Source organism: Aulonocara sp. 'chitande type north' Nkhata Bay, linkage group LG13, assembly GCF_057382095.1.
Source record: "Aulonocara sp. 'chitande type north' Nkhata Bay isolate Kocher_YH1m ecotype deep benthic linkage group LG13, A_spYH_male_GT1.1, whole genome shotgun sequence".
NCBI classification, from domain to species: Eukaryota; Metazoa; Chordata; class Actinopteri; order Cichliformes; family Cichlidae; genus Aulonocara; species Aulonocara sp. 'chitande type north' Nkhata Bay.
In genome coordinates, this window is record NC_141356.1 from 18,828,244 (window position 1) to 18,854,809 (window position 26,566).

Consider the following 26,566-nt stretch of genomic DNA (forward strand, 5'->3'; position numbering starts at 1 on the left):
TTTAATTTAATAACTGTACAGTACTCTCTGTATATAGTAACCACGGTCCTTAATCTAAATATGTAAGAAAACTTGTGTATGTTTCTGTTCTGTGTCCTGTGTCCTGTTTGTTTGTATATGTGTCTTTTTGGCTGCTGTTACAACCAAATTTCCCCTTGTGTGACAATTAAAGGATTATTCTATTCTATTCTATTCTAAATCACTGCCAGCATTCAAAAGTGACCAAAAAATCATCCAGAAAGCATAGGTATTGAGATCTGTGGTCACCAAATGAAAAACCCTTCCTTTATTGGGGATGTCTTGCTAATTGCCCATAATTTCCACCAGTTGTCTATTTCATTTTCACAACAGCAAGTGAAATTGATTGTCAGTCAGTGTTGCTTCCTAAGTGGATAGTTTGATTTCACAGAAGTGCGCATGACTTGGAGTTACATTGTGTTGTTTAAGTGTTCCCTTTACTTATTTATTTATTTATTTATTTATTAGCAGTGTAGTTTGGTTGGGCGCTCGTTTTCCTTATGAACTACATCACCCATAATGCTCAGTGCGCTAAGGGAGCTTAATAGAGTGATGGGCTCATCGGTCTACTCCTCAACATCGTCCAATTTCTCCCAGCAGTCGCATCCTGCCTGCAGCTCCATTGCTACCGTTAGCCGGGGCTAATAAGGGAGTAGCAAGTCGTTTTTTACACAGGGAATTTCATTTTCATGTACCTACATTATGTTATTTAACTAAGCAGTTTGTTTGGGAAAATGAATTTGACTTTTTTCCGCGGCGCGGCGTCTTCTGGAAGAGAAAATTCTCCCTGTAAAGTCAGTGTTTTTTCGCGGCGACCTCGGTAGCCGACCGGGTTTAGCAAGTCAGTTTTGGTAACCGATAGATTCATCTGTCCGCCTCTGCTGCTGCTCTGTCGGGGGACAAAATCAGTCAGATGTTGGACGGTGAAAACATCATCGGAACTCTAACATTTTTACACCGAGTTGCGAAGTTGAATTACCAAGGTGAACATCTTTCGAGAAAGAGCCAGCAATAATAATAATAAGAGGAGGAGAGCGAGAGTTTGGATCTCGCACCGAAGGAAGAGAACCCGGAGAGAAGAAGGGACGCTAGGGGAAGAAAATCCTGATGCCCAGTGATGGCAAACGAGCCGATTATCCTAAATGTCTATGATATGGTAAGTAGAAGCGGAAACGTGAACGTTTTCTTGCTTATTTGTTATCACTTGATCTAAGAAGTATGTTTGAGAGGAGTATTATTTATCCAGGACACAACGCTGAAGCGCGTTATAAAAATGCGATTTTAATTCCTCGTTGGTTATCAGCACTTGTACAATAATGGAAGAAAAACACTCAAAAGCATTTTCGCGTAATTACGAACCACTCTTCAATTCGGCATACTCACACAACACCAAAGCAATTGCCGTTTAATGCAGTTCCATCTTTAGTAATTAGTTTGCTTATTCCCCCTCAGTTGTTTTCTTGCAAAACACAGTGAGTCAGGGTTGCAAGCGGTTGAACCAATTCATGTACGCTTTATTGTCGTATGATCCTTTTCGAAAGGTTTTTGTCTATTTGTATTAGATCCAACATTGTTTTGGTGTCTGTTCAGTGCAAACAAAATAAGCCGGTTTGCAAATGGCGACAGGAAAAGCAGTGTGAAAAGAATCAAGAACGAAAATTAAGCAACTTGGAACCCACAGCTGATTTGCTAGTCCATATATTAAATCTCCGTTTGTTCTGGCTATCTTTTATGTATCTTCCATGATAGGACTGCCAGAAAACTGGTCCACTGTGGACTACAGACAAAAAACAAAGCAAAAAAAAAACTAGTAAAAGTTTAGGCTTTACAGGAAGTCACTATTTAACTAAGCCTAGTTTTGCATCTTAAGGATTTCAGTTCACTCTAAACACCAAACCAAAAGCAGATGTGAAAGTCGCATGGTAATTTCTACTGCATAGAACGTGCTATCGACTCTTTGTTATAGCATTAGTCTGAGGTTCAGTAATTTGAGTCACTATGTTGTCACCATGCTGGGATGAGTCAGTGGGGATGGGTTCTGGAAATTGATGTATTGATGAATCATTGATTAATATGGCTGAAGATTACATTTAAAGTGGGTCTTGCTTGAGGTTATAAAACAGATCGGGGTAGTGCTCTGGGACAGTGTGCATGAACTCCTGGCTGGAAAACCACAACATCCTTTGTATGTACACTTGGCTTTGTGACCTGTGCATCGTAAATCATGACGGTCTTCCTTACTTGAACATGTTACTCCCTGGTAAAATATAAATGGCCTTTTTTAGGACTCGATTCTTTTCTTCTTGGTCCTGCTTTTGTTCTATTTATTGATGTCCCTCTGCAGCTGCTGGTCAATATATCTGCAGAGGTTTGGGGTCACATGGGTTGAAATGGATTAACACTGAAAGCCAGAGAGTCATTAAACAGACCTTTGAGAGTCAGTAGAAAGAGTAGTGTGTTGCACGATTACAAATTATATACATTGGTATGTATTCATTCCTTTCTTCCTTAGTTTCTTATTCTTTATTCCCCTTTTTCTCTCTTCCTGTTCTCTTCATTACTTTCTTTCACTTTCTCTTGCTTTCCACATGACTTGCATTCTCTGTAAAGTCTGAAGAGCTTTTATTTCTGTCTTGCTTCCATTCATGTGAATAGCTGCAGGGGCCGTTGCTTTAAGAAGCTACTCATACACATCTAAAAGACACATGTGTAAGATCTTTAGAGTATATTTGAGAATCGACAGTAGAGACGGAAGGACATATTTTCCATACAGAAGAAACTGTGTGTTTTTTTTGCTTCTGCCTAACGATCCGCTCTGAACCATGCATATTTGCGATGTTTGTGTGGAAACTGGTGCCGCGGCAAACATTCACTGTGGCAGGAGTCCAGTCCTTCATTCCAGCACTTTTTAAAGGCTTCCTCTTTCTTTTAATCAGCCAGTTCAGACCTAAGTACTGTAGGAGGGGTGACCTGCTAGTGGCATGATCACTAACTGGTGGGTACATTTTGCTGTCTGCTGGTTGTTAATTGGCTTCGTTTCCTTCACTTTTGACAGTTGACCTAAATAAAAATCAGTTTTGCTTTGTACATGCATTGACCCCCACGATGATAATAACAGTACAGCAGAACTAATGGTTTTGCACCTCGGTTTGAGTGTAAGTATACAGTACTGTGCAAAAGTTTTTGGCAGGTGTGAAAAAATGCTGTAAACAAAGAATGCTTTCAAAAACAGAAGTGCTAATCATTTATTTTCATCAAGCAACAAAATGGAGTGAATAAACAAAAGAGAAATCTGAATCAAATCAATATTTAGTGTGACCACCCTTTGCCTTCAAAAAGGCATCAATTCTTCTAGGCACACTTGCACACAGTTTTTGAAGGAACTCGTCTGGTAGGTTGTTCCAAACATCTTGGAGAACTAACCACAGATCTTCTGTGGACGTAGGCTTCCTCACATCCTTTTGTCTCTTCATGTAATCTCAGACACACTTGACTTCCAGTACTACTTGTTCTTCTTTACGTGAAAGCTAGTTCTTAATGACTTTGGCTGTATATTTGGGGTCGTTGTCCTGCTGCAGAATAAATTTGGGCCCAATCGTATGCCTCTCTGATGGTATTGCATAATGGATGAGTATCTTTCTATATTTCTCAGCATTGAGAACACCATTAATCCTGACTGAATCTCCAACTCCATTTGCAGGAATGCAGCCTCAAACATTCAAGGAACCTCCACCATGCTTCACTGTTTCCTGCACACAACCATTATGGTACCGCTTTCCAGCCCTTCGATGAACAAACTGCCTTGTGCTACTGCCAAATATTTCAAATTTTGACTCATCAGTCCAGAGCACCTGCTGCCATTTTTCTGTACCCCAATTTCTATGTTTTTGTGTATACTTGAGTCGCTTGGCCTCGTTTCCACGTCGGAGGTATCGCTTTTTGGTTGTAGCTCTTCCATGAAGACCACTTCTGGCTAGTCTTCTCCGGACAATAGCTGAGTGTACTTGGGTCCCACTGGTTTCTGCCAGCTCTGAGCTGATGGCACTACTGGACGACATCTAATTTTGAAAGGTAACAAGCTTGATGTTCTTTCATCTGCTGCACTAAGTTTCCTTGGCCAACCACTGCGTCTACGATCCTCAGTGTTGCCAGTTTCTTTGTGCTTCTTCAAAAGAGCTTGAACAGAACATCTTGAAACCCCAGTCTGCTTTGAAATCTTTGTCTGGGAGAGACCTTACTGATGCAGTAAACTACCTTGTGCTTGTTGATGTGCTCACTCTTGCCATGAAATGAAACTCTTTCACCTCACCTTCGTAGCAGAGGCTGTTCCTCACCCAGTTTTAAGCCTCAGACACAGCTGCTTCTGTTTCAGTTAATGACTGTTTCAACCTGCGTGCGACATTGATGATCATTAGCACCTGTTTGGTATAATTGGTTGATCATACCTCTGACTATGATCCTACAAAATCCCTGACTTTGTGCAAGTGTACCTATAGGAATCGATGCTGGTAGTAACACCAAATATTGATTTAAAAAAAAATATTATTATATTTCTGGAACCATTCTTTGTCTACCACCATTTTTTTCACACCTGCCTAAAACTGTGCATAATACTTCACTTGTATGGAAGTTCTGTGTAAATGTGTTTTGCATTCAAGGAAAAAACATCAATTTTGCTCTACTGCACCGTAGATCAATTCCAGTGAGTGTTGTTTGACTGATTTGCTTGGAGGCTGGTTGAGTCACTTGGTGGGGGATCATCAGTTTATAGATTGAGTCACTGTTACTGGTGGCCCAGTAACAGGGTTTTCTTTTATTTGTGTTCTATGCATATTTTAGCCATGAATCTTTACCAGTACCAAGTACCAGTCCACATTGGAAAGATACAAGTAGAAGTTATCTGTGGAGCTTTTTCCCCTCCATTATATGCTAGCTTGTCTGCCACTGATGTTGCATTAAGTAAAAAGAGAACAACATGAACTGAAGTGAGTGGATCGAACAGCGGATTGACTCATCACATACCAGTCCATTGTATTTCCACAATAACTCTCTTTGAGCTGGAATAAAATGTTAATATTTTAGTTAAATAAAAAAATAAAAATTTGATTTCTATGAGGCTATTTCTATAAGTTTTAGCTTACAAAATATAATCTTGGATTTAAGGAAACTGGAGAATAACAGAGCACTGATAGATGAGGACATGCTTCTTTTACTAACTTGGACTCATGTTGTACTGTTTTTTTTTCTGATGTTCCCAAATTCCAGTTGGAATATTTTACCATCCAAAATATTCTTTAAGGACCAAAAAAAAAGTCAAAACACTTTAAGGACAGAAGAGATGGCTCTGTTGTTTTGCTCTTGTGAGTAGGGATGGGTATCGTTTAGGTTTTATTCGATACCAGAAATGGTGCCAGTGCTTAAACGGTGCTCGAACCGGTGCTTAAAGAATGGAAAACACAAACTTTGTCCAAAAACCTCTCATGTTTAGCTGTTTTTTTTTTTTTTTTCTAAAAAGATAACAAGGTTAGCCTTTTCTGCAGCTATAGGGGAATTTATGGTATCACTCTTGGCTGGAAGCAGTGCTTAATCAATGAGGGGGAAAAAAACACCAACTTTGTCCAAAAACCTCTCATGTTTAGCTGTTTCCCACTTTTTCTCTGGTCATTTTAGCCTTTTTGGCCAGGGTGAAGGGAGTATCTGCCATCAAACAAGAAGACAGCCGTATGTAACTACGATGGTGTTTGCTAGTTCACCTTACATGCGTTAATTTAATAATGTGGTTAGCCTATTCAGCGTAAATTACACACGAACAACATTAAGCTACTGACCCAGAGAAGAACGGCTGTTGCTGCCATCATCATCCGTCATCATTTCTGCTACACTGGCAGGGCTAGGGGCCAGGACTCTACTCTTCGGGTTTTGGGGGGGATGTTGCTAACTCCAAGACCGATAACAGGCACCACACCCGCAGTAGATGTGCTCGATGTGAGGTCTTGCAGCAAGCTATCAAATACGGTGAATTTCTCGGCTTTTAAAAAAACGCTAAGCGTCGCCAGGTGTTTCATCAGATTTGAGGAGTTACCTCCTTTGCACAGTATCAGCTTAAAGCACTTGTTGCAGGCTGCTGAGTTTGCATCTTTTGCTGTGAAATACAGCCAGACTTTGACCGCTTCGCCTTGGGCGTTTTTAATCTGTAGCTCTGCTCTAAAAGAACGTACGTACCTGGGCCCGCCTACTACGCTTGCAAAGTTAAAATGATTGGCTGGAATCCAAAGTGTATGACATCTCAGGGAAAAAAAGCACCGAAATAAAGCACTGAAATCTGCGCTGCTTTTCGGTCTGGTTACTACCGTTTATGTCAGACCCGGTGCCATCATGGCACCGGACACCGGTACCCATCCCTACTTGTGAGGCCACTTTACAACTGTAGAAATTCTAAAGGCTTCTCAGAAAATGTTATACGTCACCTCAGGAATAATGTCTGCATTCATTAAACCTTAACAACATTAAAATGTCAGTGGGACAACAAAACAGTTTCATTTTTTTAAAGTTTTTAAACCCCCAAAGTGGTATCAGATTAAAAAAAAAAGTCTGAACAGCAGTTGTAAATCAGGAAATATTTAGATGACTTTGATTAATTTGTCACTTTAAACCAGTTTCCTAATTTATAGGTTGTTTCTTCTTAGTCATCCACTTGAGCAAACAGCTCTAATTTCCTGCGATTATGTTCTCATAGAAGTGAATAAGGAGGCTGTTTTGTCATGCAGTTTATTTGATGGTCTCAATGGGGCCTGTTTTATTGGGAGGTGTAAGCTTAGGGCTAACATTTAATGTAAAAGAAGGTGAGAAAACAGCAAAGATCAGATGATTGCCGAGGTCAAGACAGTTTGGTAACAACTCAGGATCCTTACCTCAATCTCAAGAGCATCACCATTTATGCAGTGTGTGTGAGTCTGCCTGCTCTGTTGTTCTTCTTGGAGCACAACTGAGCATCTACTCAAAAAGATTGATAACAAGTCCCCATTGAGGATCGATAATGTCACGTGACTGTCAAGAGTGTATGTACAGACATGATTACAGGCGCCCCCTCAGCCCCAAACCACTGCTTTTTCCCAATTCCCATTCTGTCAGGTCCTCCCCACAGTCCTGCTCACATCTCAGCTAAGTGGATTTCCTGGACAGCTCTGAGTGGTTTAGTGCACTGCTCTAATGAGACAGCATTATCTGCACACCACCTGTCTGCCTGCCAGCCAGCACCACGGGTTTCTTTGTCTCAGAGCGTGTAAGAGGACATGTTAGGATATTAGGTTTAACTGTGTAATGGAGCCTGATACTCAGCCGAGCAGGCTATGTGTTGGCTGCAGTGTCTTTGTGTGGATCACTTAGGGACATGCAGCAGTCATGATTCCTCCTTTTCTTTTTTGCCACCTAGTTTACAAGGTAACGTGGCCCAAAACAAAAGAAGTTGGGAGTGTACTGTGTTGCTACAGCCACATAAATCTCTGCTAGTGGAATATAGTGCAGCATTTCTAATGGAAGAAATCTAAACCAATTAAAATAGTACTATAGCTTGGGTGTGTGGTCAAGGTTATCATTCATTAAACATTGCAATGATGGCAGCTTTCACCTCTGTTTTATTATGTAATTGTAGACAATCCGAGTTTGGAACCAGACCTAATTTACTGTACTTCTCAGTCTTTTTAATTAGAGCTAACAGCTGATATAAAACTGGAGATTTTATTTCCATAATAAACAGTCTCTTAATACAAGTTCCTCACATTTGATTCACTCACTCAGTATTCACTTTATTATATACAAACATAAAAACTAATACAATGCAATCTAAAGCTATCAGTAATGGAAACAATATCTGAACTCTGAAATCCTTTGTGTGTGTAAGGCAAATGTCTTAATGCTGCACCACAGGTTATGGGAATGTCAAAATTGCTCATTTGTGTTAATCAGATCAACAGACAGCAGTACAAAGAGCTCACAGGAATCAGTAACTCGAATCAGCAGTGATCTTATTATTATTATTTTTTTGTTAATCAATTGCCTAGTTCAGTGTAAACTTGCTGAGTGTTTAAAAAAATAAATAAAAATGTAACACACTTTGCATGGGAGATTTAAGATAACTTTGTGGGTAAAACTAGAGCAAACTATTGTTGCAGATGAAGGTAAAATTCACCAGAACCCATCTTGTGGCTGGTAGTAGCTTCCTTCCATCGATTTCTGTTTTGAGCTTAGTTTCAGTCAGCTTGTTTCCGCTACACTTTCAAATCAGCGGTGTACATCTTAACTTAAAAACAGAAGAAAACTACAGAGCAAACTACAGCAAGCATTCATCCACCTCTCTGTCTCCTGTTCCTTTCATTATCTTTTAATTCATTCATAAACGCTCAGCCTGTTCTCTACAGCACACAGCTTTTAACAAGCTTTGAAGTAATGAGGTCTGAGATAAGAGTCTTATTTCACCACCGACAGGGGCGAGGAGTAGCAGCGTAACAGACTATTTGTCTTTGTTACTCCTGTTAACGGAGTGGGAGACAGTCATTTTGCATTTCGATGCAGATTAGTTTTCTTAACATAACTCCTACACACGTTCTACAAGGACATATTGGCACATACTACGCTGCCATTGGGTGTTAGTTCACCAACCTGCTATTTATGTTTCGCCTTATATAAAGTCAGTTAAGGAAGTTTTTTTTGGGGGGTGTCTGTTTATTTTTAGCAGCTCAAATGCTGATGTGTGTTCATGTTTTCTAGACTGGCTTCTGTCACCATTACTGTAACAGAAATGTAGATAATGTTTTAAAAAGGAGCCAGCAGCCAAGGCTTCTTAGTCAGTGAGAACCAGCTGGTGCACACACAGATGGCTGCTGTTCCTGGGCTCAAAGAAACCACTTCAGAACTGATACAGACATGATTTCATATCCATAGGAGATCAGCTGATGTGAGAAACTCTTTGGTGGGAAAAACCCTACCAGAAGTAATGTTAGGAAATGGAAATATGAGATGCTTTATTGTGTTAGTTTTTGGACTCAATGTTGGTCCTTTATTACTGACCTTTAACAAAATCAAAAAGGTCTCTATAGTGAGAGATACGTCTACAAGCTCTAAATGCACAAGCTGTAGCTGGACTCTGGTAAAATGGGGATATGCAGTGGCATTTTTGCTTCTTCAAACAAAACTACTGACACGCATGCTGTGGCTTTCTTTGTGCAACATTTGCCCCATATATAGTTCAGGAAACAGAAACCCAGCAGCATGACAAGTTTGAAATGTGGGTTTGAAAAAACAAAAGTTGTGCCAAAGCCTCAGTAAATGTTGTATTTGATCAGAATGCAGATTCTGTTTTAAAGTCAGTTCCCTCAATAAAGTTTAAGGGTGTAAAAGTGTGTGTGTGTGTGTGTGTGTGTGTGTGTGTGTGTGTGTGTGTGTGTGTGTACAGTGGAACCCAACTTACAAAATTAATTCGTTCCAAAGGGTCTTTCGTAAGTCGAAGCACCCATTGCGCCTTTTGAGTGAATGATAGGCTAATTGCTAACTACAACTACAATACGTCCAAGTGGAACAGCGAAGCGCAAGTACGAAAGCCAAGGGGGTTGTCACAGGATTCGGAAGGCATTATGGGCATTGTAGGCATTCTGGGCTCAGCCAATCAGAGCCAGCGAATTTCGTTACGCGGGCATTTTGCCATAACACGAGCAGAAATATTGCCGTTAAGTGCCTTCGTAACTTGAATTTTTCGTTAAATGGGGTATTCACAAGTCGGGGTTCCACTGTATATTTTTTCCCGCATATACTGTTACAATGGTGGGTGTGCATATTTAACATGGCTGGCTCTGTGCAAGTTATCCTATAAGCCTAAAGCTTAGGTTTCAGCTTGGTTTCATGCATTTGGATGCTCTTGGCTCGGTATGATGTCAGTGAGAGGATATCCTAGTATGGTCATCTCAATCACAGAGCTCTGGCTGTGAACACGCAGCCCCAACCATCTGAATTCAAATAAGGAAAAATTGAAAGAAGCACATCAGATAGTGGATAAAGCGTTTAAGGTGCACTGTAACTGTTTTAGATATTCTAGTAGAGTTGAAGAATACATCCAGTTTACTCCTAGTTCTTTTTTTCCATTCCCAAGACTGGAAAAACAGGGAGCATTGCATTTGGAAGGGCATCCAGCAGGTAGCATCCGCAAAGCCTTTGTGATCAGTTGGTGTTTAAACTCTTACATTCCACAGAGGTTATATTTTGCATTGCAGATGTGGCGGAGACCAGCAGCTCTGCCACAAGTGACTTTAAGCAGCTACATAATGTATTTGCATAATGACAGACGGGAAATGTGATAACTGTTTTAAATAGCAAGCTGTCTTCTGTGATACCTGATAACTGTAGTTTGCATTGGAAGCTGTTTTTATGTCAAGAAGGAAAGCCTCTGTGTGTACACACTAATAAAATATGTCATTTTCAAGTAATTAAGTTGTTTATTGTCACTCTGGTTAAACACATTTAATGCCTCAAATATGTAAGATGGAAAGCTCTAATATAATATACAAATCCAAATAATACTTAAAATCAATTTAAACAGATTCCTTTTTTTTTTTTTTTTTTTTTGGCCTGTCCTGTTTGGCTCTTTTGCCATCAGAATTGTTGTCTAAAGGCAAAGAAAGATGCCCAACGGATTTACTTTACCAAACTGACCATCCCAGCCTTGCCGTAATGGTCCATTTGATTCACCTTTTATTATTTATTTTATTTTCACTTACTGAATACGGGACAGACTTGACTGGGAGAAAGAAGGGGAGAAAGAGAAACAGCTGAGAAGAGGGACGGGGGAGAGGGGCAAAAGACAAAAACCAACAGAACAGGCAGAGAAAAAAAAATGCATATATCAATCACCTGGATCACCTGCTGAGAAAGAAAAAAGAAAGCAAGCAGAAGAGAACAAGAGTAATAGAATAAACAACATCACAATGATATATGGGAATATGACAGTAAATACTAAATGTTAAACATTATTGTGCAGCACATAAGATCAACAGAACACAGTGTGCTTTGAGGTAGGAGCCAAAAAGGGTGTAGTTTGTGGGTGTGATCACCCGTGTGTACACCTGTGAGCATGGACGCGCTTGTTTTTTAAAAGGTTCCTTCATGTAATAATCTGCTAGAGGGTGTGGGGGGGCCACAGCCCCGTCCTCCAGGGCATGAAGCAGGTGTGGAGGAGATCAAAACTCCAGACATCCAGAGGCCCCCAGAACACAAGAGACCAAGGAAGACCACCAGAGGGGCAGCTGCGCCACTGTCCCGGAAAGAGCTGAGGAGAGTCCCAGATGAGGGCTCACTCAGCAGCCGCGGAGCAGAAGCCAGGGGGAGTTGCAGTGACGCGCCCGTGAGCTCCGCCGGCAGCCAGCTGCGCCTGAGTGACCGAGCCCCAGGCCGAGAGGCCGGGGCACCCCACCTCCGAAGTGGCCCGAGCGAGCCCCAGGCTCCAGGCCCCGATAAGCGGCCGCCAAGGAGTGAGCCGGTGTGTACCTGGATGCCCATCCCCGGACACAAAGAACCACCAACGCACCGATGTCTGAGGGGGTCCGCCACTGGCAGGGGAAGTGGTGGTAGGGGGAGATAGGCCTCCAAACCTTGGAGGGCCTGAGATGTCCCCAGAGAGGTGGCGTCTGACACCCAACCTGACATATAGACACAGACATACAGGCACACACAGATACAACATCCATTCCCACCCTCATGCTCTCATATGCACTTACTCCACACTCAACCAACGTGGAGACAGACATAAAGAGACGTTGTACACACGATCACACTCCCCAAGCGTACTCTACAAACCGGGTCTAGGTGCCCCCGCCCCTGGAGGGGGGAACTGCACCCAGACCCAGGTGGTGTTTCCCTTTTCCCTGCGGTGGGGGGAGGCAGACCGCCCCGACTCCGCAGCAGCAGGAAGGCTCCACACTCCAGACCGCAGTCGGACGGCCAACTCCTCCTCCTAGTCCTAGCCCCCCTGCTCCAGCAGGTCGCAGAGAATGGGGGTGAGAGAAGACTCCAAACCTCCCTCCACCCGCTCATTGTAATGTTGATGCATGTGTGTTCTAAGGTGCATTTAAAACCCAGGAGGGCTTGGAGCTACCTGCCAGAGAGCAGCAGGTAAGCGCATGGTCCCTCCTGCTAGCCCTCAATGTCTACGTGTATTTAAAATTGAGAGGTGGGCAACGATGCCAGGGGTGGGGTGTATACCCTGATGGTACTTTGGACTCCGTGTATCGTGCCCACCCCCAAGACCCTATATGTATGTGTAATGAGAGTGTGAGTAATGTGAATGTCTAAGTTGTGGGATAAAATTGAGGCAGAGGCAGCCAGAAGGGGACAGAGGGGGGGGTAGCCTCCTCTGCACCCTGGTGACATACCCCTACTCCAAGGCCCTGCATGTGTGGGTGGTTGTGGTGGAGTGGGAAGGGGGAGGCAGCTGGAGATGGGGAGGGAAGGAAGGGAGGGGCAAGTGACCCCTCCCTGGGGCCAGCTCCCCCGCTGACCCCAGTAGGCACCCCCATACTCCGCGACCCGCCAGGGAAAGGGGGCCCCGCCAGGGAAAGGGCTCATTTTCAAGTAATTAAGTTGTTTATTGTCACTCTGGTTAAACACATTTAATGCCTCAAATATGTAAGATGGAAAGCTCTAATATAATATACAAATCCAAATAATACTTAAAATCAATTTAAACAGATTCCTAATGTCAGAATTAATGTCTTTAAATGGTCAGCATAACACAGAGCTCAAAGAAACTGTAAAAACTCCAAGTGCTACATCTCAGACTCTGCAGGCCTCAGTTAACTGTTAAAGGTCATGGCAGTACAGTTAGAAAAAAGACATGTATGGCTTTTTTGGAAGTGTTACCAGGAGCAAGCTGCCAAGCATGGTGTCACAGGGGTGATTATTTGGGCTTATTTGGCAGCTGTAAGATCTGGGAATCAGCGAGTTGACCACAAATTCCTCTGTATACCAAAGTATTCTAGAATCAAATGTGAGCCCATTTGTCCAGCAGCTAAAGCTCAGCCAAAACTAAGTCATGCAACAGGATAGGGCTGCCACGATTAGTTGACTAGTCACGATTACGTCGACTATCAAAATCGTCGACTACCAATTTAATAGTCGATGCGTCGTTTGAAGCTTTGTAACATCCAAAACACGCAGGAATAAGTAGCAGGATTTAAGCGTGTAATAACGGACTGAAACAGTAGATGACAGCACTGCATGTACAAGGATGCCAGCTGCCCTTAAACCCCGAAGAAGAAGAAGCTGTGTCCCAGAATTCATAGCGCGGCCCAGCTAAGTTTCCAACAATGGCGGCAGCTAGTTAGTTTTAATATTACTCTTATTATTCTTTCTGGGTCACAAAATAAACGTTTAACATATTTTCAGGCGAGAATGTAGCTGTGTAAACCTCAAATATCTGCTCAGTTTATCAAGACAGCACATATTTTCAAAAGCGCTCCGACGTTTTCGGATATGTCTGTTACGCACCAGCTCAATATCTAGCCCGGGTTCGAGGCTCACTAGAGCCGGTGAGAACACCGGACTCCCGGCAAACCCACCGCCGTCTTTCGCTACTCAGGTTAAACATGATATATAAGTCACTTAAATAACTTAAAATATTATTGTTTGGCTTTTTTCAGTATTTTATTTGTTCCTGAGTAAATCGGTTTGGCTGAGATTAAAGTTATAGTTTTTACACAGCTGAATAAACGTCAAGCAGACAACTGATCATCAGAAGTGTGAGATCAGAATCAGAATACTTTATTGATCCCTAGGGGAAATTATTTTGCTGGAGAATATACTCCGGTGTGCTGTTATATTTTAGATGGCAAGGAGCAGATGGCTGAGTTTCTTAAACTTCACCGAAACAATCTGCAAATTTCATTAAAATTTAATAAACTATCATCTTGTCTTTTTTTTTTTTTTTTTTTTTTTTTAAGTTAGCACATACCTTAAACACTTAAGGCTGTAAGCTAATGATAGTTATACAAGAGCAGATGCATGCTGGTGCAATAAGCTGTACGTTGTACGTCCAATTGATGCATGATCTGATTAGTCGACTAGTCGCAAAAATAATCTGTGACTAGTCGACTATCAAAATAATCGTTTGTGGCGGCCCTACAACAGGACAACGATCCCAAACACAACAGCAAATCTGCAACATAATGGCTGAAAAAAAGAATCAGAATTAGTTTTTCACAGGACTATGTAGGTGTATATTTTTTGTAGACTTTGTCTACAAAAATGTCTCAGATTTGCATGGTAAGAAATCTGTCACCTTTGTTACAGTGCACTGGCAGAAAGGAACTGCTCTTGGTAAATTTGGCATGTTTTAATCATGCTGATCAGCACTTGATTTGGTTTGAAGAAACGTCAACAGCATCAAACTTTAAAATTGATCAGGTCCAAGACAATAATCAATTAACTGATGACGTGGCACAGTGAAGCAGTAGGAAGATGTTTGAGGTATGAACAAATATTAGATTTAGAGATTATTATTCAGCTTCCTGAGATGCTTCACCAACACTCTTCTCTGCTCCATCTTTTGTGATAAAATAATGTTTTTGAGTGAAAATTCTGCCTAGCAACAGTCTGCCCAATCACCTTGTAGACACAATGTTTAGCAGACATACTACAGAAAAGATGGATAGCAGTTTCAAAGATTAGTGCAGCAGTTATTGATTTATTTCTGTGCAGCTTGACTGTCATTGTCTGCATGCAAAGAAATCTTGTGTAAGCATCAGGGATAACATCTGCACTGTGGTCATAAATTCCCACAGAAAAGTCTGTAAATGTGTTCTGTAGCTGAATTTGATTATTCTGATATGAAGACTGGATAAATGCCAAGGTACAATAGGACAATGACAATTCAGTAATAAGGTTTGCATAGCTGCAGGATGTCAAACATATTGCCTTTTCAGCTGCCGTTTGTGGGTTTATTGCAGTGGGGGCTACATTTTGAAGGAATTTCCCGTCTTTCAGAGGTCAAAAAAATTGAACTATCACTTGTAGTTATGCAATGATTCACTGTCTGTCTGTAACAGCAAGGATTTAGAGATGCCCTGGAGCTGTCTGTGCATACTCCTCATTCCTTCTTTCTACCTCAGTGAGGGGGAGGTTTTGTCTTCTTCCTGAAGAATATCCATATAAATTTGATATTACATTGTTTTATCACATATTTTAATTTGATTCTTGTTGCTTTTTCTTTCACTTTACTATGATATGTTTACATTTTGAACAGTTTAACAAGAAAAGCTTTCATGTTGGGAAGTTGTGATGGATTGTTTTTGTTGACATTTTGTAGACTAAAAATTTAAATATATTAAATCAATAGGTGTAGAAAACATGCATTATTATTTTACTGTAATTTAACAAACGTGTTATTCTGTGTTTCTCCTTCTGCCTTCAGTACTGGATCAATGAGTTCACCAGCTCTCTGGGCATCGGAGTCTTTCACTCAGGGATTGAGATCTATGGAAGAGGTAAGGTTGCCCAGAAATAAGACTCCGCCTACATCAAGTCATTTGCCTAAGGATAGTGTTACAGAGAGGATGCTTTTTTTATAGCTCAGGATATATACACACACCACTGTTTTCCCTTCTGGGCATGTCTAAACATACTTATATATAGTGTATATATAAAACTGTATGTTATCTGCTAATGGCTTTTGTTACATCAGCAGCTCAAATTTGTTCTTGTGTGTTTAGAGTTTGCCTATGGCGGACACCCGTACCCATTCTCAGGGATCTTTGAGATTACACCAGGTGATGCAACTGAGCTTGGCGAGACCTTTAAGTTCAAGTAAGTGTGGGATAATTGGTGTTTATATGAGACATACAAGTACAGATATGCATGTGTTCTGTTTTGCTAAATATCTTTCGCAACAGCCTAGGCAGCTCGCAACATGCTTGATGGAGTTTTTACGGTGAAAGAGTTGGCCTGTTTAATGTAGAATGTTAATCAAATGGCGAGTCAGTCAGGTTACCGCTCAAAAGTTTGTTAGTCTATTAGCTATTAAACTCAGTAGTGACGAGAGGACAGTCGTTCACGCGCCAAGGGCTGGGTAGTAAAATAATGGCAATGAGGAATGTATCATAAATCTATCTGGGTCCACCCTTATCTGCGCAGTTACCTCAGTAGGTTGAAGCAACACAGGATCTTTGGAAAAATGAGTAACTGCAAGGGTTGCCAGCTGGCAGACAAGGGAGGGGAAGTTATTGGGAATCTGTAGAAATGGTTCTAAACATGGAAAAATAGAAAATCTGTGCTGCAAGATGTTCCAGCAACCCACAACAACAAAGACAAACACAGCCATCCTTTGTTCCTATGGGGCTGAACTTCAAGGCACATCTGAGACCACTTTGAAGTTTATGCTAGAACATTTTCTAGTTAAGAGTGCCAGGTTCTGCCCCAAAGGCATGATGCAGGCACCTATCTAAACAGCTATTAGAAGTCACTTAACATTACTTACTTGGTGTAGGTTTTAATAACCGTTAACAGCCTTTTAGGTTGTTTGCTGTGCAAGGACAATATCAGTTCAGTCCATTCTGCTCATTAGATGCCCGATTGTTCAGGTCATTCTTCCCCAATAAGATTATGTGTAGAGCAGAGTGATCAGTTTGCAAAGTCAGACAATGTGTCAAATGTCTTTTGACTACTGATAGTAGTTTGGTTTAGGTGGAGATGCTGGTAGGTTCTGGGTAGCGCATACAGTACGCGTGTATAGTGACTGTTTTGGTCAATCAGCCATCGGCCAAGTTAGAAAGCACTGATTTGTTCCCTAGATAAGTTAGAGCTTCATGTGCATGTTCTTTATACCCATTTGATCAGTTGGTCAGCTGTTAGTTGAGCTGTTTAATGAATTTTGGTATTTCTCCTACAGTAAAGCGAGCTCCTGTACATGATGTGTCAAACATTTTAATGCCTTTTTGTAACAGTTCATGGCCTATGGTCTTGGTCAAAGACTGAATAAAACAGAAGATTGAGATTTGAAAAAAGCTCAATTTATCTTGAACTGAAACTGCAAGTTTTCTCCTTTACTTTATTTTGAGGAACGAGCTGAAGCTGAAAAAGTAACACTAACAAACTGCAGGCTGCAGTTCCTTTTATGGTCACTCAAGAAAAAAATAAATATTACTGCTGGAAAGTTGGACATTTTTCTTTATGGATCATTTATACTTTAATGACATCTGAGGGGGGGGGCAATAATATTTTATTTAACTCACCAGGCTAAATTGCGTTTAGGCTTGAACACAGTGTTTGGCTGTAATAAAATTAAATAAAATTCATAATTGTTGATGTACTTTTCAAGTATAGTCTAATAATTTGAGTTTTGCAAATACACTGCAAACCAGTGCAGCTTTTTACCATATTACCAGCTGTCTTTTAAAAGCTGTTTTTGTAGTGGACTGCAGCAAAATGTGTAGTGTTTCTGATTTGTTTTTGTTTTTTTTCCATCCTGCAAAAGATCAACATGATGCTCTTTAGGAATGTGGAATCCAAATGTACAAAACACGACAACTGATTTCAGCAAATCAGTTCAGTATGTTTGTGTGCTTGTCTACTCAGACCTACTCTGCTGAGTATTACTTCTGCTCTAGTTGATTTGCCCTGTGGCTTTAGACAGACTCCGCCTGTCACACACATGCACACACAGTAACTGTCTCCAAGCAGGCCACTAAACCAAATATGGATCATCTGTGACAAATGCCTGCTTATTATCCACAAAGCTGAGGCCTATCCCAGTGAATAAAGCACTCTCTCATAATAAAATCATAATAATTTCATTTTAATTTCATTTGATGTTAAAGCCAAAAACTCAGATCACCTTTAAAATGTTCTCAAAGTTAACTACTTATTTTTTGGCTGAAGGCAAATCACAAAATATGTCAACGTTTTCTTCAAAAAATGTGCAACATGGTTGTACCGGATAGAATGTTTAAAAAATCAGTGTGTTTTAAATGCACACAGTGTTGAACATTTTTCACTATTTTATCTGCTGTCAGACAGCTTTTTCCAACACGAAGTGAAATAGTCGCCCTCAGCCAGACTCACTGACAGAAACAGTAAAGAATATATCAGTAAATGAAAATGGTAAAAAGTAGAATTGGATTAGAAACATTTCTTTCCCAGAAGATGCTCTTTCAGTAACATCAGTACCTTCTGCCTGTTTGTCTCTGCAGAGAAGCTATTGTCCTAGGAAGCACAGACTTCACAGAAGAGGATGTGGAGCGGATCGTGGAAGAGATGGGGAAGGAGTACAAAGGCAACGCCTACCACCTCATGCACAAGAACTGCAACCACTTCTCCTCAGCACTGTCGGAGGTGGGTTAAAAAACACACATCATTTCATTGCACATTACTCTGAGCTGCGCTGAGTTTAAAGGCCAAGTCTTACTGTGATTTCGCACCTATAGTTTGTTTACTGTGGTTGAAATCAGTTGATGAGTTTGTAAACTTGTAGCTTTCCCCATTATTTGGTTTGTTTTCAGACAGAGAAACATTCAAGTAAACGCCAAGCGAACCAAAATGCATCACTCAAAAAACCATGTGAGACTGTTCGCTCATTGGCCAGGTGTGTGTGTGTGTGTGTGTGTGTGTGTGTGTGTGTGGTGTGGGGGGGAGCAACAACAGTAAATACAGGAAGAAGGTGCTGTGTAAGAACAGCGTGCGTGCACGTTGTTTCAATCAGCTTATCCTGGTGTGACTAATGAGCAGGGAGTTTTCCAGTTAGCATCTAATGCTGAGTTGGGGATTAGGACACTGATACGAGCCCAGACATGCAGAGCCAGCTGGCAAACACACACACACACACACACACACACACACGCGCGTAGAAACACAGACAAATAATAAAAGACACATCCTTACAACATACCATGGTATTTTCTAAACCTTAAATGCAGACAGTACTTCACGTCAGTGCAATACAATAAAATTCAGACATGTACATGGAAATAAAATCAAGCACACATGCAGGTTTACCATTGAGAGTCATCCATCTTCCATCTCAGGATTTGATTTTTTTTTTATGCTTACTCTAACCGCATTACCTTGAGAGGCTGACTCAAAGCGACAGAGTAAAAAATGGCAGGACACATTGATTGTTGTTGCAGGAATGCAGGATGCTTGAAAGATCAAGCATAAAAATTAAATCTTCAGAAAGAATGTTTGATGTGTACGAGTTAGATGTCAGATTTCTTTTTGAAAAATCAATACTGTACTCCCTGCAGACCACTGAACTCTAACAGTAGATCAGTAGAAATTCCTAATAACCTTTCAGTATATTGTAGTCCTAGTAGTCTGACAGAAAACTAGATCTATAAACCTTTACTTGCCTCTGTTTTATAAAATGTTGGCCACAATGTGGGGCTCTAGCCAATTGGAAGACTGTTTGTTTCAAAGAAAGGTTGTTACTCGAAACACGGTGACCTAATGTATGATAAGAATCATTAAACGTGAATTTCAAAGTTACAGTCATGCCTGACTTATTTCTCATTTAAAATCGATTTCTCGTGAACCAGCGGACCACAGGGAGCACTTCTGCTCTTTTTAGGTCATCTGTAGAAATCCCATCCTTTAGCATGCATGCGATTTCACCACAGATGCTAAACTTGCACAGAGTGTAAAACTGACTGTCTCAGGCTTTTGAAAACTAAGCTGCAACCAACTGGTTCCAATTAAATAATGATGAATGTCCAAGGGCAAAGATGAAGCCAAACCAGAGGCATGTTCATCATTTATTTTTTTATATTTATTTATTTATTTGTTTGTAAGATGTCCCATCCTGTAACTTCATCCTCTACCTGAAAATAAAAAATCACGTTGAAGGATCACCTTTTTTGACACATTGGGGGTCTAGCTCTTGTGACAGAGAGATAAGTGCATTGAATACAAAAATATAAAAATAAATATAGGAGTACAGTGGTCCCTTGTTTATCGCGTCCTAAAAATAACCCGTGATAGGTGAAATCCGCAAAGTAGCCAACTTTATTTTTTACAATTATTATAGATGTTTTAAGGCTGTAAAACCCCTCACTACACACTTTATACATTTTTCTCACACAGGCATGAATATGTTCACACTTTTCTCTCTTGTTTAAACACTCTAAAAGTTCAAACCTACATAGAAAAATAAGTTCAGTATTACAGAATGAAACCAAAGGCTCCCGCGGGTGTCTTTGACGGTGCAAAACGTTTTGTCGACATTGTTGTGTTTGTTGGGGAGAAAACTTACAAACATACAGTACAGCGCTTCAGAGTCACGCTGCTAGCGATCGAAGATTTATGTAAATTTGACAAGCTGAAGGCATTCTGTACTGTACAGAAGGCACGGGGCGAGATTGATTGACAGTGATCTACAGCTAATCAGGATGCAGAACACAATGCGCTGTTTAAAAAAACAACAAACGTGCAATATTGCACACAAAAATCTGCAAAACAGCGAGGACCACTGTATAGGAATTAATTGTAAATGAGGAAACAAGGAATACCTACACAGACTTTCAGTGTACATAAAACTGCTTTATCATCTAAAATCCCAAACAGACTAGTAGCATCAGTCTCTCAGTCAACATCTAAACTGGATAAAATGAAAGAATATTTATTTTCATTGAGGCTTTCTTCGTCAAATAAAATTGTGCTAACAATCTGTACGGATGAGCTGCTCGGCTGGGAAAGAGTAGCAGCAGTGCTTGTGGTGCACATACATACACATAGTGTCAAATACATGGCATAGAAAAATGTTTCTGTTGCTGATGTTTCCAACCCATTTCAACCGTTTTATATTGGATGAATATTGCCTATTGTTGATCTGAAGGCTTACTTTATTATTGCAAAGGAATATTTCATGACAGTAGTGTGAATTGCTACAGTTTATTATATATCAGCCACATGTCAGCCAAACACTAAAGAGATGATATTTAAGGATTTTGGTGAATGTAGGCCACCTCCTCTTCTTCTGCAAGGAGCAGTTCTTGCTGAGTCTCTGAAGAAATGGAAGAACCTCATCGCTGGAGCCTAAACAACCTATGCAATCTAGTATCATCAGCAAAAATCAGCCACTTTGTAAGAATTTTTTTGTAGATAAAAGCAAACCCACTGTCTCTGTCTCCTTACACGTCTGTAAAAGCAGCTCGTCAGCAGCTTCAATAAATGTTCTGATCAAAGCATAATTAAGCCCTTTTACTAGGAAAACACTTTGAGTTTCTTGGAAGCCACTTTTCCCATTATGCTGTAACAACCTCTAATAGCACTGAGTAATCATAATTAGCCATAACATAGACTGTGTCTGCCTGTGCAAGCATGTTAGTTGTTAAGGAAGATTGTGAGAGAGAAATGTCAACCACAGACCGAAAAAGGTCCAACTAGACGTACTCGTGAACTAACTGTTACAGTAGGTTGAGAAATCACTAGCACAGAGTCATATTACAGATTTATTTATGGCATAGAAAGTCAGGAAATCTGATTCAGTTTCCTGGAAGTTCAAGACACAGGCAGGATGTAATTTCTGGTTATGCAGTCATTGTTTCAGATTAATTTCCTCCACAGCATTCTCACAACACTGACAAGTTCTCTTATGGAGAACAAACTAACCAGGAAGTGACAAAGTGACTTATTGAATATAATTTAATACTTATTACTGCTCTTTATCTCCCTAAGTGTTGGCATAGTCAGTTATTTTATATAAGCTCTAGCACTTCACTTGCCTAATGACACAACTCACTGGTGATATGGAAATTCAGAAAATACTATAATATAATATGTGGAAGTAAACTTTGCAACTTTTTATTTGTTAGCTCTTTTCTCTCTCCTCGTGTCCCTCACTCTCTTCCCCGTGGAAGCTTATTTCCACCGCTGAAACAAAAGCCCTACATAATCCTGCCAGTCAAAAGTTTGACTTGACTTGCAATTTCAACTTATTCTTTTCAATTTCCAGTTATTTTACCAGACGTTTAAGTTTATAAGTTGACATTTTTAGATACTTAACTCAAATTTTAAGATGATCTAAATGTTCTGGATAACATCCTGAAATTTTGACTTAAGGATGGCAAAAATGTGTTTTTCAGTGGCAGAAGCTCCCATACTTCCCTCTCAAGGTATTTTCCTGTTAAAAGGACTTCGGTTCATTCTTTCTTCTATAATGTAAAGCTATTCGAGTCCGATTTTGTTTTGAACTGGGGCTTCATACATAAGTTGAATTTAAGTAAACCTTTGATTTTTCTGTCAGTCTAGTAACTAATGATTTGTATTGGTATTGTATTGCCCAGCGATCCCCAACCCCCGGGCCATGGACCGGTAGTGGGCTGCAAGAGTTGAGCGGGTGTGAAATGTATGGTTTTCGGGATAATAGGTTAATTTTTTTTATCGGTGTTATCTTTAACTTGATTTCCCTGGGTCTTTTCATGTTGTTATGAATAAATCTTTTTTTGGTACCGGTACTGGTTTTATTTTGTGTTTATCCGCAACACCTTAAAGGCCCGTCCATGAAAATATTGTCAGACATAAACCGGTCCTTTGCGCAAAAAAGGTTAGGGACCAGTGGTATTGACTACTAATTAAAATACACCAGTTATGGTCAGTTATTTGTAGTCTTAGATATAAAAATAGTAGGGTTGCATGACTCGCAGATCAGTTTAACCCTCGTTTGTCATGTACTGGGTCTTTGTGCAGATCCTCAGTTCATCTTCTGTCTGAGAGGAGTCATTGTAGTTCCCTTCCACCTCCCTTTAAGCAAACTTTATTCTGTCCCTAACAATAAAAAGACTTCAATAGTAGGTGGATAGAGCTTTTGTCTCTGAAATGACTTCTTTGATTTAATTTTATTGTACTTTGTATCATTTGCCTTTGTGGCTGTATTGCATGGCTTGATGACGTTGCAGAAAGGGGTCTGCGCTGTTTTTGTGTGAATATAGTTCATTACGTACCACAAACCTGCAAACCATAACAAAACATGTAAATGAGGGGCACTAAACACGAGTGATTACTTTTTCCCTTAATTTTGACGACTAGCATAAAAAGAATATACATTTGCTTTAAGGAGTCACTTCTTGTGTACTGAACTTATTAAAACGTTCCCTTCTTGTCTTTCTTCTCAGATCCTGTGTGGCAGGGAGATCCCTCGCTGGGTCAATCGCCTGGCCTACTTCAGCTCCTGCGTGCCATTCCTCCAGAGCTGCCTGCCCAAAGAGTGGCTGACCCCAGCTGCCTTACAGTCCAGTGTGAGCCAGGAGCTCCACGGAAGCGAACTGGAGGAGGCAGAGGATGCCGCCGCCACAGCCTCCCTGGCCTCCATGTCACCCTGCTCACCTTCTTCGTCCTCCAGCCCATCCTCCTCCTTGCCTCGTCACTCTCGCCACCAGCCCCGCAGGTAGAGGCTGCATGGCATGCTGAGAAACTCTGGGCTGGACTTGTTACATTGGCAGCCAGGTAACAGAAAACCTGCTGCAGTTGATGGATCTATCTACAGCCAAAGGTCCTGTCAGACTTATCCTCGCGCATGGTCGGGTGTCAGCCAAACACTTGAAGAAATCCTGAGCAGTGAAATGTTTTTTTTCCTGCCGAAGAAAGGAGCTCTTATTGCTGACAAAGACGGGAAACCTGTGGTCATCGCTCTCATCAATCTGAGATTTTAACTTTTTCACATCGAATATGTTTTCATTATTTTACCTGCCAAATTCCTTCATGTGTTTACCAGCCACATCCAAACTATACCAGTGCTTTATTTATCAGTGGTGTTGATCCTCACCAAAAGGGTATGATTTAGGTTTGTTAAGGCTTATGGCTGTGTTAAAAATGTCAGAGGACTGCTACAAGAATTAAAAGTGCTGGATGCTCTGCCTTATACTTTTAAGTACAGCAGGTCTGTGAGGGGATTTTATTGTCTTGAGCGACCTCCCAGTTATTGGTGGTTTTAAATGTCCAGGAGCTGAGCGCTGATATCATTTGATCTGTGGCTGGTAAATGTTTCCACTGCCGCCTGCTGTGTTTCAGATCTGGTCTGGGACAGGTGGCTGCTACAATCTTGAAAGTAACAGGTGGATTTTGGGAATTCTTACCCTTTGCCTCAAATTGCTGGATCCTCTGCCTTTTATTTTTTATTACAGCAGGCTGTAGGTTTGTAAACAGCCTAAACCAGAACTACAATCAGCTGCATAGACAAGAACAAACAGATCCAGAACCACTGTCAATCCATAAGACTTTCTTAGCTTCACAGAGACCCCTGCCTTTCTTCTATGATGTCAGATCCTCCCTCCCATCCTTAATAACCTCACATGCTTTAATTAAAGCAAACTAATGAAGTGGATTTACTTAATAATTATGAAGTAGCAACAAGTATTTCACCACCAATAATGTAAAATGTTTCTAAATCATTTCGTAGTTAGGTTCTAGTGAAGGGGGGGATTGATTTAAGATGGGAAACATTTCTTTCTCAGTAGCAGCTGCCAAGGTGCCTTAGAGCACCCACAAGTGTTCTGTTGGTCAACTGTAGAAGAATCCCAGTAGTTTAAAAGTATAAAGCAAAACGTTTTATCCGAAAAAATCGAGGTCCACGCTCACACTTAGGACACAATGTCAGTCTGCAATGTATACAAATGTGTCTGAAGAAGAAGCGAAGGCAGACGAGCTCTTCTTTAACTGACCTCTCTTCAGCCTGCACTTCTCACAGTCTTTTTCTTCACACTGTGTCCAGTTAGGAGCGACACAACGTGGTGCCGTTTTGAAACATCGCTGCACAGTTTAGTTAAGTTTGATTATCGGAAGGTTATTGGTGGGGAAAACTTCATGATTTACTCAGACAAATATATATCCTGTTAACAAGGAGACATATGCTGCATATTGTGTATTGTCCCAAACAAGAGCCATGGATGTTCTGAAAACATGTTATGAAGACTAACTGATCTTGGATACCCTTTTTTTTTAAAAAAGAAATCCTTATAGTATTTCTACAAAATAAAGACTCTGGCCTTTTTGTCTGTTTTGCCCTTAAACTCAGGACTCTAAAAGGCTTTGTAACATATGATCTTTTAAACTTTTTTATCCCACATGCTCATTTGCGTTGTCGCTGTTGCTTTTCTAATGCAGTTGTCACTCCATAGAGCTTTTCGGCAGCACGCTGTGGCAGTGCAGTTTTCTACTCTTCGCTCAGATTTAAAGAAAAAGCTATTGTTTACATCCTGTATGCTTGTTTGCGAGCCTGCACACTTTCCCTTTTTCTTTTCTTCTCCTGTCTGTGCATGAATGTAGGAGCGTGTGCCCCCACTTATAGTATAAGCGGTTTCAACGAGCTACCAACTGGGCCAAATTTACCACACATCTCTCACACACGGCAAAGAAATATCAATCTTAACAAATGTAGCACTGTTTTCAGGGTGTATTTACAAATGCGTCTGCATCTTTAAGAGATTAGTTGTATTCTTTTTGTGCTCACGCTAATTTTTAGCAACATTTTGTGGCAGTGTCAACCATCGGGTAAAAATGTTGTTTTTGGGACTTTCTAACAAAACTGAAGCAGTTTTACAGGAATCATGTAAAAGACACAAAAACCAGCATATTTTATCTGATTTGAAGTGAAAGGATTTAATTTTTAAAAGTTATTTTCATGTTTCACTAAATAAACTTTATAATGCACACTCACACGTACTGTTGTTGACGACGCCCTCTGCTGGCTGTTATTTGTACTGTTACTGAGGTTTCCTGTAACCTTCATAGCTTCAGGTGGTTTTCAGCTGTGATACAATCATCTATCTGTCTGTCGACAAATACACAATAAATCGTTAAACACTAATCATCAACAAACTTAGTTATTACTTTACTTGTGATTGCCAAATTTAAGGTATAGTAAATTAAAATGACCAAAGATGGCTGTAACGTCACTTTCTTCTTCTTCTTTTGTTTCTTTTTACGTTGGCAGCCTATGAATTGTAATCACCCTCATTTCTTGTGTGCATTTATTTTCTCAGAGGAGTAAATATCCTTTAAAGTGATAACTTGTGAGATTTTGCGCCACCTTTGTGAGCTATGAATGCAGATCGGGAAACCTCAATCATTCAAAACACAGAAAAACTGACTTCAGCCGTTTCACAGTGAACTTGCAGAGACTTTAGATGGAGCCGAACACATTTGTATCTGTTGGAAAGTTATTAAAGAAAATATACAATCTGTGACTGTGTTTGTGTCATGGCGAATTAGTTTTATGGCTATAGATTTTGTTCTAGTAATGTGATTAAAGATTCCCCTTGTTTTAGGTTTAAATGTGTTATTTGTTAGTAGATTGTTTTCTTTAGGGTTTAAACATTTATTTCATGGGTCAATATTTGTTTTAGGAGGGCTTTGCATACTTTCAGAACTAAGCTGCAGTACAGAGTGACTTGGAGGGTTGACACTACTTTCTACAGAGAATTAAACCCACCTATGAGTAATCTTTCTCACTGGCAGATCGGCAGCAGAAGTTGGTTATATGCAACTAAATGCAACTCGGCAAACTCCCAAATCTCTGCTTTCATAG

General features: G+C 40.5%; 1 protein-coding gene across 1 annotated transcript; it reads left to right on the forward strand.

The window, feature by feature from the left end:
* Positions 1-595: 595 nt before the first annotated feature.
* desi2 (desumoylating isopeptidase 2) lies at positions 596-26,430 on the forward strand. The gene is made up of 5 exons (XM_086258978.1): positions 596-1,174; positions 15,470-15,542; positions 15,768-15,861; positions 18,243-18,384; positions 23,157-26,430. The coding sequence occupies exons 1-5, from the start codon at positions 1,136-1,138 to the stop codon at positions 23,430-23,432; spliced, it is 624 nt and encodes a 207-aa protein (XP_086115104.1). The 5' UTR covers positions 596-1,135; the 3' UTR covers positions 23,433-26,430.
* The last annotated feature ends 136 nt before the right edge of the window (positions 26,431-26,566 follow it).